At 40.5% G+C, this 18,736-nt stretch overlaps 1 protein-coding gene across 1 annotated transcript; it reads left to right on the top strand.

The window, feature by feature from the left end:
• Positions 1–79: 79 nt before the first annotated feature.
• On the top strand, positions 80–13,917 carry Isca1 (iron-sulfur cluster assembly 1). Its single transcript, XM_048330753.1, has 4 exons — positions 80–278; positions 7,049–7,102; positions 9,990–10,095; positions 13,441–13,917. The coding sequence occupies exons 1-4, from the start codon at positions 198–200 to the stop codon at positions 13,587–13,589; spliced, it is 390 nt and encodes a 129-aa protein (XP_048186710.1). The 5' UTR covers positions 80–197; the 3' UTR covers positions 13,590–13,917.
• The last annotated feature ends 4,819 nt before the right edge of the window (positions 13,918–18,736 follow it).

Raw genomic sequence — 18,736 nt, 5'->3', positions numbered from 1 at the left:
GGGGGGGGGCCCGGACGTCACTCACGCCGCCCGCCCAATGGCGGCAGCGCAGGGGCGGTGAGGGGCGGCGCGTGGGGTACGTGCGCTGGAGGTTGTGGCGTCAGTGTGCCCGCTGTGTCCATGGAGAGAGCCTGCCGGGTCTGAGCACGGCCCGAGGCGCCGGGACCCCGGGACCACGGGACCACGGGACGGCGAAAATGTCGGCCTCGTTAGTCCGGGCCACTGTTCGTGCTGTGAGCAAGAGGAAGCTGCAGCCCACTCGAGCCGCCCTCACTCTGGTGAGTGCACACGGAGCGCGGCCGGGTCCGTGACACTGGCCCGTGGCCCACTGTGGAGAGGTTGCTGGCCGGGAACCAGCGGCTGGGGCGCTGGCACGTCTGGACACGGGCTGGTCCCGCAGCCGCCGCGGCTCCCCTTTCCGGCCAGCTCCCACTCGGACTGGTAAACAAGCTCCGGGCGGAGCCGCGGGGCCGGCGCCCGGGACTACAGTTCCCGACAGCCCCTGCGCGGCGGCCCTGACCGCGGGGCCGGGGGGAGTGGTGTCTGTCAGCTGGAGGGCTGTTCCGGGGCCGCCGCGGCCCGTCGTCTCCCACTCGGGAACGTGAAGTGCAGAGCTGAGGAGACGGCGGGACGCCGTCCCCTAGGTCCTCCTCACCCCGGGCTGTGTGGGGAGGGCGAGCTTCGGGAAGCCTCGCCCCGCCGAGAGCCCCGATAGGCCGCACGCAGGCTTACTTCCGGCGTCCTTGGGGCCAGGCGTTTTAAAACACGGTTTGTGTGCCCTCTGTGCGCCATGGGTACTGGAGGACGAGGATGTCAGGCCGAGCCCGGAAGGCCCTAACACCGACCGAGGCCGCCTCCATCTGCTGGTTAGTCGACTGGAAGTTCGCATCCAAGAATTACCCCTTTCAAAGGACCCACTTGCATGGCAATAAATTCAGTGTGGTCCAGCCATCGCTTTTTTGTATTCTAGTACATTTCACTACAGTAGTCAAGCTTAGGATCAGTTCACACACACACACACACACACACACGCACGCACGCACGCACGCCTCTCAGTTAAGCATTTGCCTAGAGACTTAGGGAATCAAATGGGTTTTGTGCAATCACTTGCCTACAGACTGGGGGATGAGGTGGTTTAAGTTGAATAGTAGCACCTCTTCTATCTAAATACCACGAGAAGACCAATTGCCAGAACATTGGTGGAAGCAAAATAGAAGAAAATCATGATCAGGTGAGAGATGCGTTTTTATAGATCAGTGATTTTAGACCCTCGAGTTTATCTCTATAATCATACTGTGTGTCTTTATTGTGCTCACAAGCCTATAATTAACTGGAGGGTACATCATGGAATTTAGAAGTATCCAAAACTGGAGAACTAGAGAATACAATTTAGACTCTGTGTCTCATTTTTAGTTTCAGTAAGAATTACTCAGGATTCAGAGTTCCTTCAGTGGCAATGAGATTCAGAATAAGGCAAAGGGTTCAGTTTTTTCCTTTTCTAGATTCCATCCCTATTTGGCATATTACCTGTTCTTTCAGAATTTGAGTCATTCTATTCAACTCTCTTCCAACTTTTAACAGAAATTTCTGTCTTCAAGCCAGACATTATGTGTTTCAAAAGGTTCCCACCTTACAGGAGGGAACTGTCTTAAAAATGTTTCCCATCTCTTAAGAGGAATAATATCACATCCTCTTTTTCTCAGACCTAGTACTTCTTGCTTATTCCTTTCTGCTTCATATTATCACAGAATTGTCCATCTCAAAAAGTCCTGTGTTGCCTGGCTCCACTGCAAGGGATTATTGTCTAAGCTTTGTTAGTATTATGACTGGCTCTAGACCCTCCTTTCCTTGTGATTTTCTATGGAGCTAGTAGGAGAGAGAAAAAGCACAAAAGTGCTACTCTCCACCGTGATCTATGTTAGGCAATACACATCTTAATTTTAGCACGCATACCCTCATCTTAAGACACTATGGCAAGTATTGCTTTGTTCTTTGTTCTCAAGTGTTCTGCAAAGATTTTTAACCCCAACATGTTACATCAAACGGAAACAGTGAGTTGATCAAAGGCCTAATGAGTAGAGACAGATATGAACACACAAAGTAGAGACAGCTCAGAAATTGAGCAGGAAAGGTAAATACTATTGGGATATATAGACAAGAAAACATAATTTGATGTTGTCAGCATCAAATTATCTGTCTTAATATATGATTGTCCTGAAGAAGTTTGCTGGATTGCAGCTGGGGGAAGAATTTAGACTAGAGATGGGCTGCTCATGAAACTTTTATGCAAACAGGATGGCTTCCTGATTGTTCCAAAGCTCCTACCCTCTACGTCAATGTGAGTACCCTTGGACCACCTGCAAGGAACATCAAGTAGGATGATGCCACTCCCACCTCAATTTCTCCAGATATTCAGGAATTGACAAATTGAATTTGTATGATCCAGAGTAAGATACAGCTAAAAAACATAATGAATAATTACAACCTAGCTGAAAAACACCTTTATTGCCATCATTCTACAAGACAGAATTGGTTCAAATCTAAGATTAGAGATTACCCACACTGCATAAAACACAACAAAAGTTCTGTGAGGAAATGGTGATACCCAGCCAATGGAAGTTTTGACTCATGGAGAGACAACATCCCACAGAAATGGTTCTTTCAGGTTTACTTTCCTAGTAGAATCTGGTTCAGAAAGGCTGAGGGGGAAAAAACCAAAAACATTGTTTAATAAGGAACTATGAATGACTAGAAGTCCTCTGTAGTAAGGATGAAACGTTGCGCATATAGGGAGTTTAGGCATTGTTATACAGTTTTTTTTTGGGGGGGGGGTGGAGCATGGTTAATAGGAACAAGGCTTAGATTCAACACTAGAAAGTAGTATCCTACAAAGAGAGAGAATGGTTAAGTGCTTTTCCTATTGGTGAAATCTTAGGTATACTTGTTATTATAAATGGTCACCTTTCATTCTTTTGATTCTGTGCAAATATTTGATCTTTAATCCCTAAATTAGAGTTGTCAGAATGGCAAGCACCTAGAAGCTCGTAGATAGTGAATATTTATTGCCATGTATTAAATGAGAAAAAAATGTGAGTTTTTTTTATTGGAGTCTATAAAGTTGTGAGATATACACTTGGATTACAGACATGTGAATTTAATGTATATTTACACATGAGTAGGGCAGTACAGAAGCATTATGACACCATAATGCCAGCGATAGCTGTGAAATGAGTTTGACAATATACTATATCTTATTCATTGGTTGACATTTATCTGCCATCCTTAAACAAAATGTCACATTTATAACTAAATCAAAATACATAGATACAGGCACATGTTTATTATTTTTAAAATCATAGAATCAACTTTGGATTTAAAGTTTGTTTTCCTGTACAGCAACAAAAGAGAATTGAAGAATTAAAGAAATGTAATATTGAGTATGAAAATGTATCCTACAAGGAGTAGAAACCACTTGACAATGGATAAATTTACCATAAAGTAGTTCTCATATGCAGTCATCTAAAGTGCCTTTTCCTATCATTTTGTCAACCAAAACAGCCTTTAAAAAAAAAAAAGTCAGGATGTTTTAACCATGTCCTCTCACTTTAAACCTGTTTCCATGACTTACAAGTAGAATAAAAGTCATATCATAGTAGATTTAAGAATCTTACATTTAAATTCACAGATTAAATCACATGTGTGTTAATGAGTCTTTAATTGTACATCAAATTCTGGAGAAATTATGGGGAGAGAGAATGAAGAAGGGTCAAAAAGGGGAATGAGGAAGAAAGAAAGGGAAGGGGAGAGGGAAAGAAAAGGAGAGGAAAAAGGGAAATGGAAATTAAAAGGAAAAGAAAAGAGAGAGAGAGAGAAAAAAAACTGGGTGCCATGGCTCAAGTGTTTTCATTTACTGCTTTCATTTACTGTATTCAACTGTTCCCATGCTTTCTTTTGTTTGAGATGGTGACTATGTTGCCATTCTAAACACTCTTTTTTCTCCTAGCAGAAAGCACAGGATTGTGATGTGAGGCTAGGCTGGGCCAAAAGTTAACAAACTCCATCTCAATAGACAAAACTAGGTTTGGCCATAAGTACTTGTCATCTTAGCCATGAAAGAAGCCTAAGTAGGATTGTTGCTCCAGTCCAGGCATACCAAAGAAAGATCAGAAAAATAACCAGAGAAAAAAAGACTGTCTGTAGAGCTCAAGTTATAGAATGCCTACCAAACAAACACAAGGACTTGAGTAGAAGTCCCAGTATCACCAAAACAACAATAAAACAAAACAAAAAAATTATGTCAATCATTTCAAAGGTAACAAACATGTCATTTTCCCCTTGATGGAGTACTTACTTGGGTTATCCAATTAGAAGTACTCCCCAGCCCAGTATGCTTGGTTTCTAGTCTGACACAGGGAGGTTTATAGACTTTGCATCCTATTACAAAAACTTCCAAGCACACAGTCTTGTATTAGTGTTACTCTCCATCCCGCGAACCCCCCCCACCCCCCCACCCCGACTTGTGCCATGTGACTACGGGCAACTTTGTGATAAGTGGAATTTCCTCCATAGCCTGCTTTCATTTACTGTATTCAACTGTTCCCATGCTTTCTTTTGTTTGAGATGGTGACTATGTTGCCATTCTAAACTCTCTTTTTCTCAAGTAGCTGAAATTACAAGCACCTGGCTGTTTGATTGCTACTGAAAGTTGAGCAAAGAAGAAAACATTATTTTGAAAAACCAAGTAGGTAATTTAGAAGATCACTTGGAGATAAAAATATGTGGCATGGTAGGTCAAACAGGGAGAGAACTCAGTTGTTTCCTTTAGAGCATGCCCCTTTGTCCTGCCCACATTAAACAAAGATTGTGCTTCAGATTTTAATTGCAGTGGTATTTTATGTGGCTTTACCTTTTTGGTTGTTAACATGGCAGAAACCTTTTTATGTGACAGTAAGTTAATTGCTTCAGCACTCACATAGAAAATTTACCCTGAAATTTTACAAATGAAAAGTAAAAATGCTATCTTCCATTTGATTTGCTACTTTTTCTCCTATTCATAACATTCCCCAGCAGACTATACCTGTGTAGCTATGATTGCAGATGTGAGCTACAGAACCCAGCAGTATTTTCTATCTTTTTAAATGCTGGTTTTAGCTGCCTCAGTTTTATGACCCGTCTAAGTTGGGTCCACACTGCATTTAAAAACATCATCTGATCAAGATCATCAAGCCTCTGTCCAAACAGAGGGGAGAACATACTCCGGGCCATGGTATCTGCTCCTTCAGAACAGGCTAAGTTCCGGCTAAGTTTCTAGGTCAGAGATCAAAACATTCATACAAAAAAGTGGAATACAATATTGTCAGTAGGAAATAGGAACATCATTTCTTTTTGTTCTGATGTACTCTGTCTTTGAAATATAGCCAAGTGCCTGAAATTAAATGCTTCTCCTCAATTTGAGTATTTAATCCTCACAAGAATCATGAGGAAGAAAAATGGTTATCTTTATTTCACAGTAAGGGAGTAGAAGGTAGAAAAGCTGCTTGAAGTGATTGCCCTGAGCATCCTCAGAAGGTGGAGCAGTCAGACTCCAGCAGCCTGTTTCTAGAAGTTCCCTAAAAACACAAGAACACACAGGTGTTTTGAACATGCTTAGTTCTCACATTTTTGAGCTATGTCAGGAACATAAGTGGATACGCTATCTTGGTCTTTAATGTCAGAATTTATCGAATAACAAATCCACAAGCTTTGTCCAGTTCAGTATTGTTAATTCACCAGTTAGGGCTAGGTAGTATCATAAGACACAGTCACTTTGAGGCACTCTGCCAGTTGAAATTGCAGAACTGAGATGTGAGCTTACTGAATGCAGATGGAAATGAATGGGTTGCATCAAGCATAGTGTAAAGTCCTAGTAACAGAGTTGAGAGTCTGTCACAGGTTGATCCTTGAATATATACCCTGTGATGGGTCCATGTGTAACCAGGTAAGGGGGTTTACATTAATAGTTACTCACAGAATATATTTTCCTGGTGATGATAAAGTATTATCAATTACTTGCATAAGCAGAATGGAAAGTCATTCTTGTTTGGGGATTAGATTAAAACTATTGGTTTACAAAATAGTCAAGGCTCAGCACACCCTGAAAGCTGTAGTTCTATACATCACAGAATAACCCAGAGCTGGTCCAGCCTGTTTTCTTCAACAGAACATCCTGGAACGTTTTTCTCTCAGGTAGGAGCACTGGGCTCATTTCAACTGCATTCTTCCTAGGAAACAGTTCTCATGTTGTTACTTCCATCACTGAGTAGTTTAGTTTAGTTCACTTCTCTTCACAGGTGTTAATTTGATTCACACTGAACCTGGGTTTCGGTGGGACTGGTATGAAAAGGACATGTGAATATATCTAGAAAATAATAGACAGGAAAAACACCTGGAGGCTGGCTTTTCCATTGAGACACTGGATCCATTCGTTGCGTATTGTGAGCCCTCCATGTCTGTTATGCTTGTTACTGAGCACACAATAGGTACATGCATAAAATAGCTTATTCTAGGAAAAATGAATTTGTGAGGTAAGTAGATGATACAACGAGAGTATAAACCTCTGGACACCAGTGGCTCACCTGTAATCCCAGCTACTGTAAAAAGGGTTAGGTCTGAGGATTGCAGTTCAAAGCCAGCCCAGGTCGCAAAATCAGTGAGACTCTTCTCCAGTTAACCACCAAAAAGCCAGAAGTAGAGCTATGGCTCAAGTGATAGAATGCTAGACTTGAGCAAAAAAGTTTAGGAACAGCATCCAGGCCCTGAGTTCAAGCCCCAGTACCAGCAAAACAAACAAAAGTATTACAGACAGCTTAGACTGGTCATCACAATTAAAATGATGTCAGTAGCAAATATTTTAACAAATGTAAAATCCACAAGTTTGTGCTGGCAAGAATGCAGCCAATTTGTTACATGATTTTTCTAAAGACAGCCTTAGATAATCTTAAAAACTAGTAAGTCTATTGCTTTGAAATTTTAAGTTTTTAAACTGAAAACATAACATTTACTTTTTCAGACACCCTCAGCAGTAAACAAGATAAAACAGCTTCTTAAAGATAAGCCTGAACATGTAAGTAAAGCCTATTTCATAGTTATCAAAATATTAAAAGTTATTTTCCAGTGTTTATTTTCATTAATTAGGGTTCCTTTGTTTCATTTGTTGTGTTAGTACTGATCCTAAGGCCTTATACTTGCATTGAGGCATACTTCTAGCCCAGTTCATGGTTTTAAAAAAATTCAAATAGGACTGGGAATATGGCCTAGTGGTAGACTGCTTGCTTCGTATACCTGAAGCCCTGGGTTCAATTACTCAGCACCACATATATAGAAAAAGCCAGAAGGGAGAAGGGGTGCTGTGGCTCAAGTGGTAGAGTGCTAATCCTTGAGTAAAAAGAAGCCAGGGACAGTGCTCAGGCCCTGAGTTCAAACTCTAAGACTGCCCCCCTCACCCCAAAAAATTTCAAATAATACAGAAAGGGGTATTCAATAAAAAAGAAATTATTCTCAACCCTAGACATTTTGTCTTTTTGTCCTTTTGTCCTTCTGTCTTTCCTTTGAGAAACAGTTTCCTAATATCCTTCCAGGGATAACCTGTACATTTGATAGGTTGACCCCAGGATTTCTCAGCCTCCACCCTCTGGGCATTGGGTAGCTATAGGAGATTTCATAGCATTTCTGGCAGTACCATGTACATAAATTGTGACATCCAAAAATGTCACCCTGAATGGGGAAGATTGGTCTAAGTGGTATTTGTTATTCTTATATCTGTCACATATGCTGTGGTTACATTTTATTTTATTCCAAATAATACAGCTTAAAGACCTGTATATCCCATTGAACGGGTTGATTTCTTTTACCATTCCTGGATTGAAGCTTGTTTGAATTGTTGTGGTTTTAGGGTTGTTTTTTTCTTTTGTTTTAATCACTGGGACACACATTATTCAACAGCTATTACTTTAGTGACTATGGTGTGCCATGCCCATTGTTTGCCAGATCTGTAAGTATGACTTAGTGTATTCATGCAAGATCCATTCCTGGATATGGAATTGTCAGGGGTATATGCATTATCTTAATCATAGCACGTGGCTAGTAGTTATTAGGATGTTTTTAATCACTTCCAGTAATGTGCTATCATTAGTTAATAATTAGAGTATGAAGTCAAAAGACTTCATTAACGTTTATGATAGTGGTTATGATGCTGGGAATTGAACCCTCAGGCCTTGAACATACTAAGCAAGTTCTCACTGAGCTACATGCCAGGTTCACCTATTTATTTATTTGGCCAGTCCTGGGCCTTGAACTCAAGGCCTGAGCACTCTCCCTGGCTTCTTTTTACTCAAGGCTAGCACTCTGCCACTTGAGCCACAGCGCCACTTCTGGCCATTTTGTATATATGTGGTGCTGACGAATCGAACCCAGGGCTTCATGTATACAAGGTGGGCACTCTTGTCATTAGGCCATATTCCCAGCCCCCGGGTTCACCTTTTTAAACATCTTACATCTATATTCTTTTTCCTCTTGATTTCAACTGTTGACACAGTCTGCCCTAGAATAAAGCTTTGTCATAGAAGCCTGGGAAGACTACGTGAACCTTGAGGAACCCTAAAGGGATTTATCCAGAAAACATCTTAGAGAATGGGAAGGAACTAACACATTTCTTAAGAAAGTCTAAATTTTAAGAAGATATCTCTGCTCTTAAACACCTTTTCCTTTTCAAACAAGTAGCTAGGTCTGGTGGCACATGAAGAGATCCTGAAACAGAAGGATCATGGTTTCAAAGCCAGTATCATCTAAATATTGAGACCTTGTCTCAGAAAACTCTTAATAACAAAAATGTGATTTCTCTCTTCTTTTTTTTTCATCTTGGGGCTTACTTGCCTTCTTGCTTGGATTTTTTTTAAATTTATTTATTTATTTTGTCCAAGGCTTGTACTGTACCCTTGAGCCACACCTCTACTTCTAGCTTTTTGCTCATTATTGGTGAGTCTTTTGGATTTGTCTCCTCAGCTAGTTTCAAACTGGTATCCTCAGACCTTGGCCTCTGAGTAGCTAGGCTTACAGGCGTGAGCCACTGTGGTGCCAGGCTTGATTTTTTTTTTAACTTTTTATAATTTAAATTTTTTGCTAATCATGTCATTTCCATCTTCAGTGTTTACTGGTAGGCATCTAATTAAGAAGGTTATGGTTGAGATTGTAGTTCAGTGGAGAGCATTTTGCCTCCTATGCACAAGGCCTTGGTTTTTATTCCCAAACCATGAAAAAAAGGTAATTATCATATAGTGGAGTGTGATACAGACATTATTTTCAAGTGATAATTATGAAAGGTATATGATATATGTTGCATATTATTAAAAAATGTGTCTTTGTATAAAAGCAGTATTCAGATTATGTGACCAGGGTTGGAAAAAAATGGTAAAATATATAAGCTATTTTATGAGGATAGTGGTGATATAGGATTTTTCCTCTGTATCGGTTTTTTGTTTGTTTGTTTGTTTTGTTTGTTCTTTTTTTTTTGCCAGTCCTGGTGCTTGAGCACTATCCCTGGCTTCTTTTTACTCAAGGCTAGCACTAAGCAACTTGAGCCACAGTGCCACTTCTGGCCATTTTCTGTATATGTGGTGCTGGGGAATTGAACCCAGGGCTTGTGTATACGAGGCAAGCACTCTTGCCACTAGGCCATATCCCCAGCCCCTTTCCTCTGTATCATTTTGTTTGCATATTATTTTTTGTTGTGTTTTTGGATGCCACTTAGTGAATGATTGTATACTAATTCTATATTTTAGATTATTGTTCCCTGTTCCATTTGTATTTCCCAAAGGGACATTTTATAATTGGAAATCTTAATGTTTCTTTTTTAGCTTATAAGAGAATGAATAGTAGTGATAAATAGCCGAGGTTTTTGTAAGTATAACTGTTTAATCTGTACAATTAAGTTTATATTTTCAATTCCATTTCAGGTAGGTGTGAAGGTTGGCGTCCGAACCAGGGGCTGTAATGGTCTTTCTTATACACTAGAATATACAAAGACAAGAGGAGATTCTGATGAAGAGGTTGTTCAAGATGGTGAGTTTTTTTTACAGACTTGTTCTGGGCACTTATTTTTACTGAAAATGTTTAGCCTTGTGTGTAATGAGAGAGAGACTGATAATAGAGGTAGGAGTTACATCAGTAGTGCTTACCGTGTGCCTGGTGCATAATCTTGTATTATCTGATTTACATGCAGCAATCAAATGAGGGTGGATACCATGAGATCCCTTTTTTCTGAGGAGGAAACTGAAACAAGGAGAGGTGAAATCGCTTTTCCAAGGTCACACAGTGAGAAGCTGAGCTGCCTTAAAACTTGAATGCAATCACTTTTCTCAAGATGCTATTCTCCTAAAATGATGTTTTTAGATAAATTCCTTGTTTCAACTCTGAAAAGTCTTCATTTTGCCCAGAAAGCCAGTTGGTTTGTGGCAAGATCTTGCTATCTAATTCAATGTGCAATTCTCCTGTTTTAGCTTTCTGGATTACAAGTAGGTAACCACTGTGCCCAATCTGAAAAAGGTTTCAAGATCCTAAAACTTCACCGTGAACCATCTAACAATTTTGTGTGGAACAGCAGTTTTACATATATGTCACATAGGCAATGCCAACTCTTGTATTTAAAGCATTTATTTTTATTAAATTTGTTTAGTTATTTTGACAACAAACAATAATTCTTTTAAATTATTTAATTGTGTTTTTTTATTTGACATCCCTATCCCTACCCAGTGACCTGGTAAAGCAGATTGAAGACAAGTTAAATAATGGAGAACTTATTTGTTACATGTTTTTTGGTAGTAATGCTGTGCATTTTGGACATGTGTGTTCTTCCTTAGGAAGGCTGAAAAGTGGATACAGATTCTTTCTGTTTTGGTGGTACTTGGGTATCTCACGGCCTTGCCACCCATTTGGCTTGCTTGCTTGACTGGTGTTTTACCACTTGAGCCACACCTCCAGTCCAGATTTTTGCTTGTTATCTTGGAAATGGAGTCTCACAGACATTTTTGCCTGGACTGGTATAGGGTTACCATCCTCTGAATTTCAGAGGTAGAATGCTAGCCTTGAGTGAAAAAGAGAAGAGCACAAGGCCCTGAGTTTAAGCCCCAGTACTGGCACAAAAAAAGTAACAATAATTTATGGCTCTGCCACTTGAGCTACATTTCTACTTCTGGGGTTTTACAGGTTAATTGGAGATGAGTTTTATGTACTTTTCTGCCTTGGCTGGCTTCAAACCTTGACCGTCAGATGTCAGCCTCCTGAGTAGTTAGGATAACAGGCATGAGCCACCTATACTCAGATTAAGGTATGAATTCTAAGTAAGATTGAATGATGGTGACTTAACCAGTAAAGATATAGTTAGCAGCCAGCACCAGTGGCTGATGCCTGTAATCCTAGCTATTCAGGAGGCTGAGATCTGAGGATCCTGGTTCAAAGCCAGCCTGGGCAGGAAATTCTGTGAACCTCATCTGTCTAATTAACTACCAAAAAGGTGAAAATTGAGCTGTGGCTCAAGTGATAAAGCATTAGCCTTTCGAACAAGATTCAAGGACAGTGTCCAGGCCCTGAATTCAAACCACAAGACTGATAGGGCCACGTGCTTGCATGCATACACACACACACGCACGCACACACATGCACACACGAACACATATACACACATATATCTATTATTTTTAAGACATTCAAAATATAGACCTTAAAATTTTTATCTTAACAAAAAGAAGCCCTGTAATTATTTATAGTTTATGTTTATATAAGACTCAATTCCTTTTTTCCTTAATTTATTGTTACTATAGAGGGTGATATACAGAGGGGTTACATTTACATACGCCAGGTAATAAGTACATTTCCTTTTGTACAGTGTCTTCTGTTCCCTCCCATTCCCTCCCTCCCATCTCCACCCATGAGTTGTATAATTGACTTTCATCAATGTTCAGTGCACTTCACCACTCCACTTTTTAACCCTTTTTCCTCAGATTCAGTGCTCTTTTCCCATCCTCCCACAAGTGTACACATGAGTATACCATATATAAGGTAAAGAATGCAGAATCATCAGAAAAAGAAAAAAAACTTATTTGTTTCCATATCTTTGAAGTTTGTTCCACTATGTATGTTATTTTATATACATATAAAGAGGTGCTTAGAAATTGCACCTTTGTGATTTTCTCCTAAGAGAGATTCTCTCTTTTGGTCTTACTGTATGGGAGTATCCAGAATCCTGTGTTATTTGTCATATCCCAGTGTGTTTTAGGTCTAACTTTTGCATATCAGAGAGAACAGGCTCTGTTTAAGACTCAGTTTCCTATAAGAAAAACTTTTTAAGTGATTGCATCTGCCCAGATGTCAAACTATCTGCAGAATATCATATGTTCTTCAACTTAAAACCGTGATATACTTACTGACTAAAAAGCAGAGATCGTGTCTGTAAAATAACAAACATCTTTTCAAATGGTATTTCTACATGTTTTGGTCAATGACTTTACATCATGTCCCTAAAACCAAACAATTACTAAATAAACATAAAAATGTCTATGATAGTCCTAGCAGAGGACCACAGTAGCTCAACAGCTATGTACATATGATTATATAAGATGAGGCTAAGCAAAATGAACTCCAAGATATGGAAACAAGAGGATTTTATTGTTGTTATCTTTAAGGTACTATGGGAATTTCCTATGGCTTATCCCCTGTTGTTACTGTATATGATTCTGGTACACTGGGTATTGTATATATCTGAACTGAAGGGAAAGGGAACATCAAAAGGGTGAGACAAAGAATAAAGGTCGAACCAATGCAATAAGACAATATGTTGGAAAGGAGGGAGGGAGGGAAGGTGAGAGAAAAATGAACGAGAGTGTAACAAGTATGACAAATGTACTCACTATGTAACTGTAAACCCTCTGTACATCACCTTGACAATAAAAGTAAATTAATAAAAAAATGTCTCGTAGAGAAGTAGCTTTGGATATTTTTAGGTTTGGCAGTATGTCAGATATGTACATGCCATTACGAAGTTTCTATAAATTTTACTGGTTCTGTCTTTACAGAACTTTTAACTGAGAGGCTACACATTTTCTTTGTGTTGCAAGTTGAAAAAAATGAAGGGTAGGGAAAGGTAAATTATGGTTTTGCACAGAGTTGTTAGTGAGTTTACTTGTATAAAACTACACTAATATACTTGTTTGATGTAGACAATTGTAGGGGCAGAAGGGGCTGACAGGAATCTAGATACCTAATTACCCCCAAATGATGATGCCTGTTCAGAAACTATCAAATTGTTTATGTGATTGAATTGTTGATTACTGAATAAATTCACTTGTGCCTTCAATTGGCATATCCCCTAGGCTTCAGGCTTTCTATGACTCATCTTTTCCTTTTCCAAAGGAGTCAGAGTATTCATCGAAAAGAAAGCACAGCTAACACTTTTAGGAACAGAAATGGACTATGTGGAAGACAAGTTATCCAGCGAGTTTGTCTTCAATAACCCAAACATCAAAGGAACTTGTGGCTGTGGAGAAAGTTTTAATATTTGAAACCTCAGGACTTCTGGCTGTAAACTCCAGGAAAGCTTTTGGAAACCTTGAAAGTTAATGAAGAAATCATGTGACTGTCCTGTGTCAGGTCTATAATGTGTGGCAGCATTGCTGGGGAAATAAAGTGATGCATTTTCAAAATGAAGCTGATTTGTTAGAATCCAGAAGATGTGATATTTATGCCCTCTTAGTGGACAGGATAAGAAACCAGTGCTTGCTGAATTACTTTTCTGTTCTATATAGCAAAACATCTTGCCCTGCCTCAACTCTCGTGAATCCTTTGTGTGCAACTAGTTTCATTAAAGATGATTTTGCTAAATATTTTGAAGATGGAGTCTCACATACTTTTCTACTACACTGGCTTGGAACTGGGCCCCACTCTTTTGATCTCAGCCTCCTGAGTAGGTAGTATTATGGGTGTGATAGTTTCTAGCTTAGATTACTACTGAATGGCTTGAATGTGCATTTGCCATGCTATTTTTCTAACCATTTGGTGGCTCCTAAACTCAGAATCAGGAAGTACTGACTGCTGATAATAATGTGTTTTCATACCCAAATTTGGTGTGGCCTTTTTACTCTTTCATTGAAAAATTGCCTTGTCAGGTGCTTTATATCCTGCAATAGTGCCAGGCAAAGATTTCATTAAAGTACAGTGCATGGTATCAAGGGTGAGAACTTTAAAACCATTTTTTAATTCATTTCTTTTGACCCTCTACATGTCTGCTGAAAAACTGAATCTCAAGCTGACTTTGATCATTTTCCTGGAGGTCTTTTAAAGCTCTCAGCCTGACTCCTTTCATGTGTACATGGAGAGACACAACCCCAGGGCTTTTGTCCAGCCACTACAATCTAGGTGATAACAGTTCTGTACTCATCTCTCCCTTACAGATAACATCTGCTTTGCATCCTGAGAAAGGAGTGGTAAATGCTGATCCTGGCTTCCTCATCTGCTCAACATTTTGAGAGACCTTCTTTGTAATTTGTGGAAAACCCTTTTATGTGAATTGCCATCTTGGTGTTTAAGAGCTTGGAAACAATAGGTCATACTTAAAGAGAAGGTACTATAGAGGTCCAGAAGTACTTTTTTTTTTTTTTGCCAGTCCTGGGCCTTGAACTCAGGGCCTGAGCACTGTCCCTGGCTTCCTTTTGCTCAAGGCTAGCACTCTAGCACTTGAGCCACAGCACCACTTCTTCCCATTTTCTATATATGTGGTGCTGGGGAATCGAACACAGGGCTTCATGTAACCGAGGCAAGCTCTCTTGCCACTAGGCCATATTCCCAGCCCCCAGAAGTACTTTTGAAGCATACTAGTATTTGAGAAGCAGAACAGGGAAGTCTTTCTTAAAATTCCATATATATATATTTTTTTGTTTTTTGTTTTAATTTTCTTTTTTTTCTGATTCCTAACTCCAGTTGCTAAATTATGAGAATTCAAAGGCATTGTTACAGGGTCTGACTACATAGCCCAGGCTGGCCTTTCAACTGTCAATCATCTAGCCTCAACTTCCTGAGAGTTGGGATTACATGTATGCATCTTTCAGTTGATGTATTCTGGGTATTTTACATAGAGTCTTCCAATACATGTTTTCCTGTAACTTCTTTCATGTTCCAAAGCATTTTAAAACTTAAAGATAGGGGTAGGAGATCACTTCAGGAACAACCTGGAGGTAGGTAGAGGCTCTTCCCCCGGGCTTGATGCTCTGACTTTGTACCCGTTTTTATGAGACTTGACATTCTTTTTGAAGGACTTTCCTCACACAGCTTAAGAACTGCACCTGGCTCCAGGTTTTCAGGGTGGTCTCTGACACACTAAGCAGCCCTTGGAGGAGTTTTTCCAAGTGAGGAAGAGAAGCTGTATGCTTGGAGGGAGAGCATCTGGGCAAAGTGGCTGGACTTGCTTCTGACAAAGGTGCAGGGCTAGACTTGAGAGAAACAATTACAGAGCAAGAGAATGCTGAGTGAAGACTTTCCCTCTTGCTCCTGCCTGGGCCCCATTGAGTCACCGGTGCTGGCTGGAGTTACCAGCATTATTGCTGCCCCTGCCTCCCATCAAGACTCCAGCTTCATTAAGAGTCCAGAGATGTCAAGGCTTCGACCTACTCCTTGGAAGTACATACATTATAATCTGGAAAATCTTAAAATTTTGGATCTGCAGATGCAAATGTTCCTTTCAGCAATGATGTCAGTGTGAAATCAAAGGTCAGTGTACAGTAGCATTGCTGAATGAATTGAGAGATTGTAGCCAATGAAAAGAGGTAGAGGACTGATGGAGCCATGACTCCACGTGAGACAGTGATGAAATAAACATGCCTTGCTTCCCACATAGCCACCAGCCTTGAAAACAGAGGTATGACTTGTGGGAGGAGAAGCTCATGGTGAAAGCATCGGTTTATGAAAAACTCCTTTTTTCTTCTTATATATGTAACTCCTTATTTCACTTAATAGTGGTCTCATTAAGTACCTTGAAGACTGAAAACTACATAGTTTATGGAATAGGTGAGTAAAAATGGGTAGGACTTAACAGTCATTTTCATGTAATTAACTATATTTAAAGCATCAAACCATTAAAGTAGGGGCTGGGAATATGGCCTAGTGGTAGAGTGCTTGCCTCGTATACATGAAGCCCTGGGCTCGATTCCCCAGCACCACATATATAGATAAAAGCCAGAAGTGGGGCTGTGGCTCAAGTAGAGTGCTAGCCTTGAGCAAAAAGAAGCCAGGACAGTGCTCAGGCCCTGAGTCCATGCCCCAGGACTGGCAACAAAAACAAAACAAACCATTCAAGTATATAATTACTTCATGGAGAAATAAAAATTTGAACATGCTATCCAGCAGAGCTGATGACTCAACTAGTTGATCTGGTGAACCATCTCACTCATGTGTTCCCTTCATAGACCTGTTTCTTTCAGTCTGTCCCTTGTTCTCCCTTGGGTTCGTTGATACCTGGATGTATGCAAGCTTGTAGTATACGTATGATGTTTAAAAATATGATCCCTAAGCTGTGTGCTGGTGGCTCAAGCCTGTAATCCTAATTTACTCAGGAGACCGACATCTGAGGACTGCAATTGGACGCCAGCCCAGGCAGGAAAGTTCATGAGACTGTTATCTACTAAACTCCCAGAAAAGCCATAAGTGGAGTTGTGGCTCAGTTGACAGAGTGCTAGTCTTGAACAAACAAGCTCAGGGACAGTTCCCATGTCCCCAGTTCAGAATGTTTAATGGATCAATGGTAGTGTACTGTGGGATAGGGTTTTGCATTTGATTACCTTTTTTCATTTATGGCTGGTATTCTACTTACCACTTGAGCTACACTTCCATTCTGGATTTTTGTTCACTAATTGGAGATAAAGGTTTCAGATCTATCTGCCTGAGCTGGCTGCCAAACACAGTGATCAGATCTCAGCTCCTGAGTAGCTAGGATGATAGACATGAGCCAAACCATTCATGTGCATTTTTCACAGGAACACTCCGCTTGACTTCCTTCCTACCTCAGCAGCCCCACAGGGTTCCTTGGTACCAACAGAACAGGTTTATCCATCAGTCCCCTTAATATGGACATTTCTGAGGGTTCCCACACCTTCTACTTCACTGTGCTGTGAGGAGTAGTCTTAGAAGACATCCAGAAAAGTTACACAACTCTTTGTGGGATACATCCTTAATATTAATACTGCTGCACAGTTAAAACTTGCACAGTTCTAAATGTTGCCCTATAGCACCCATGATCATGTACCCAGGTTATTCCCAGGGATTCTGCCTCACACATTCGCACAAGCAACCTTAAAACCTACCAGTCTGGTCCTGAAAAATGTCATCCTCGGAATGTATACATCTATATGTTGTCATCTGAGATTTGCTGGCCATCTATTGAATATCTGCAGGTTACGTTTTGTCCCATAACACATAGATACCTGAGGATCTGTGTGTTCTGCTGCTGCAACCATTGCTGCGGTTCTGCAGAATTTTATTCCCACTAGGGTTTGTCTTTCTCCCCTTCTGTGTAGTCCTGTGATCTGGCAGCAGTTGCACTAGGCCATTTTCTTTGTGGCTTCTGATACTATTGTCAGAAAAGAACTTCCCACCTCAGGCGGGTGAAAATACGGACTGCAAAGTACTCTCTACATAGTCTCAGATTTCCATTTGTAATGAAAAGGAAAATTAAGCAAGCACTTCCAGTGCTATTCAGGCAAATCAGGCAATGATGTGAAAACTCCAGAATAGTGAAATCAAAAGGACAGAAAGATTCCTGGCTGCCAGGGACTAGGAGTTGAATGAGTATGCTTAGAGGTACAGGACCAAGGAAAATGCAACTAAACAGTTGCGGACAACCTCAGAAATGCCTTCAGATCATTCAACTACCAAATATACCAACTGAGGTGTGACTTTGGGCTGTATGGTAGGTAGCCTTGAGGATGAGATGATTTGTATTCTTTGCTGCCTGGCCCTTCCTTCGCTCCCCTGATAAGAGAGCAAGAGTGTGATGACCTTGCCTGAAGCTATAAAAACATTCCTGAGGGGCTGGGGATATGGCCTAGTGGCAAGAGAGCCTGCCTCATATACATGAGGCCCTGGGTTCAATTCCCCAGCACCACATATATTTTGAGACAGTTTATGTATACTTTTTCCCCTGTTAGATGTGTAGAGAGAGCTCTAATTCTAGTGATCAGGTCAGCCTTCTAGACCAAAGTTCCTGAGGAAGGCTGTTATCTCTGTAGTGTCCAGGCACTACTGCATATCCAGGCTGCCCTAAGTTGCTGCTGTCACTAAGCAAGTCTCACTTTGGATCTGAAATGGGCTGCTCAGATAAGTTTGACCTTTGTTGTAGACATAAAGTGGTATCCAACCTATCTCAGGCTCCTGGGCTCCACAAGTAGTGATTAGAGACATTTTTTAGGAAGAATTTATAAGTAGAGTTAACTTTCCTGGTGAATGAAAAGGTGACTTGAACACTTAATAATCATGTGTGGGCTTAGGATCAGGATAGAATAGTCAGACATATATAACAAGTTGTGAGTTGTTTGAATTCTAGAGGTCAGAGGTCAGCCTGTTGTTGGGCTCTTCCCATTACCTATCCTAGAAACATTGGTGTTACTCAATGACATTAGTTTCAAATTTAGAATTGAATAAATGGCCCCAGTATCCAGTAGAA

This window comes from Perognathus longimembris, chromosome 1, assembly GCF_023159225.1.
Source record: "Perognathus longimembris pacificus isolate PPM17 chromosome 1, ASM2315922v1, whole genome shotgun sequence".
In the NCBI taxonomy this organism is placed as follows: Eukaryota; Metazoa; Chordata; class Mammalia; order Rodentia; family Heteromyidae; genus Perognathus; species Perognathus longimembris.
This window is presented reverse-complemented; position numbering and strand designations above follow the sequence as displayed.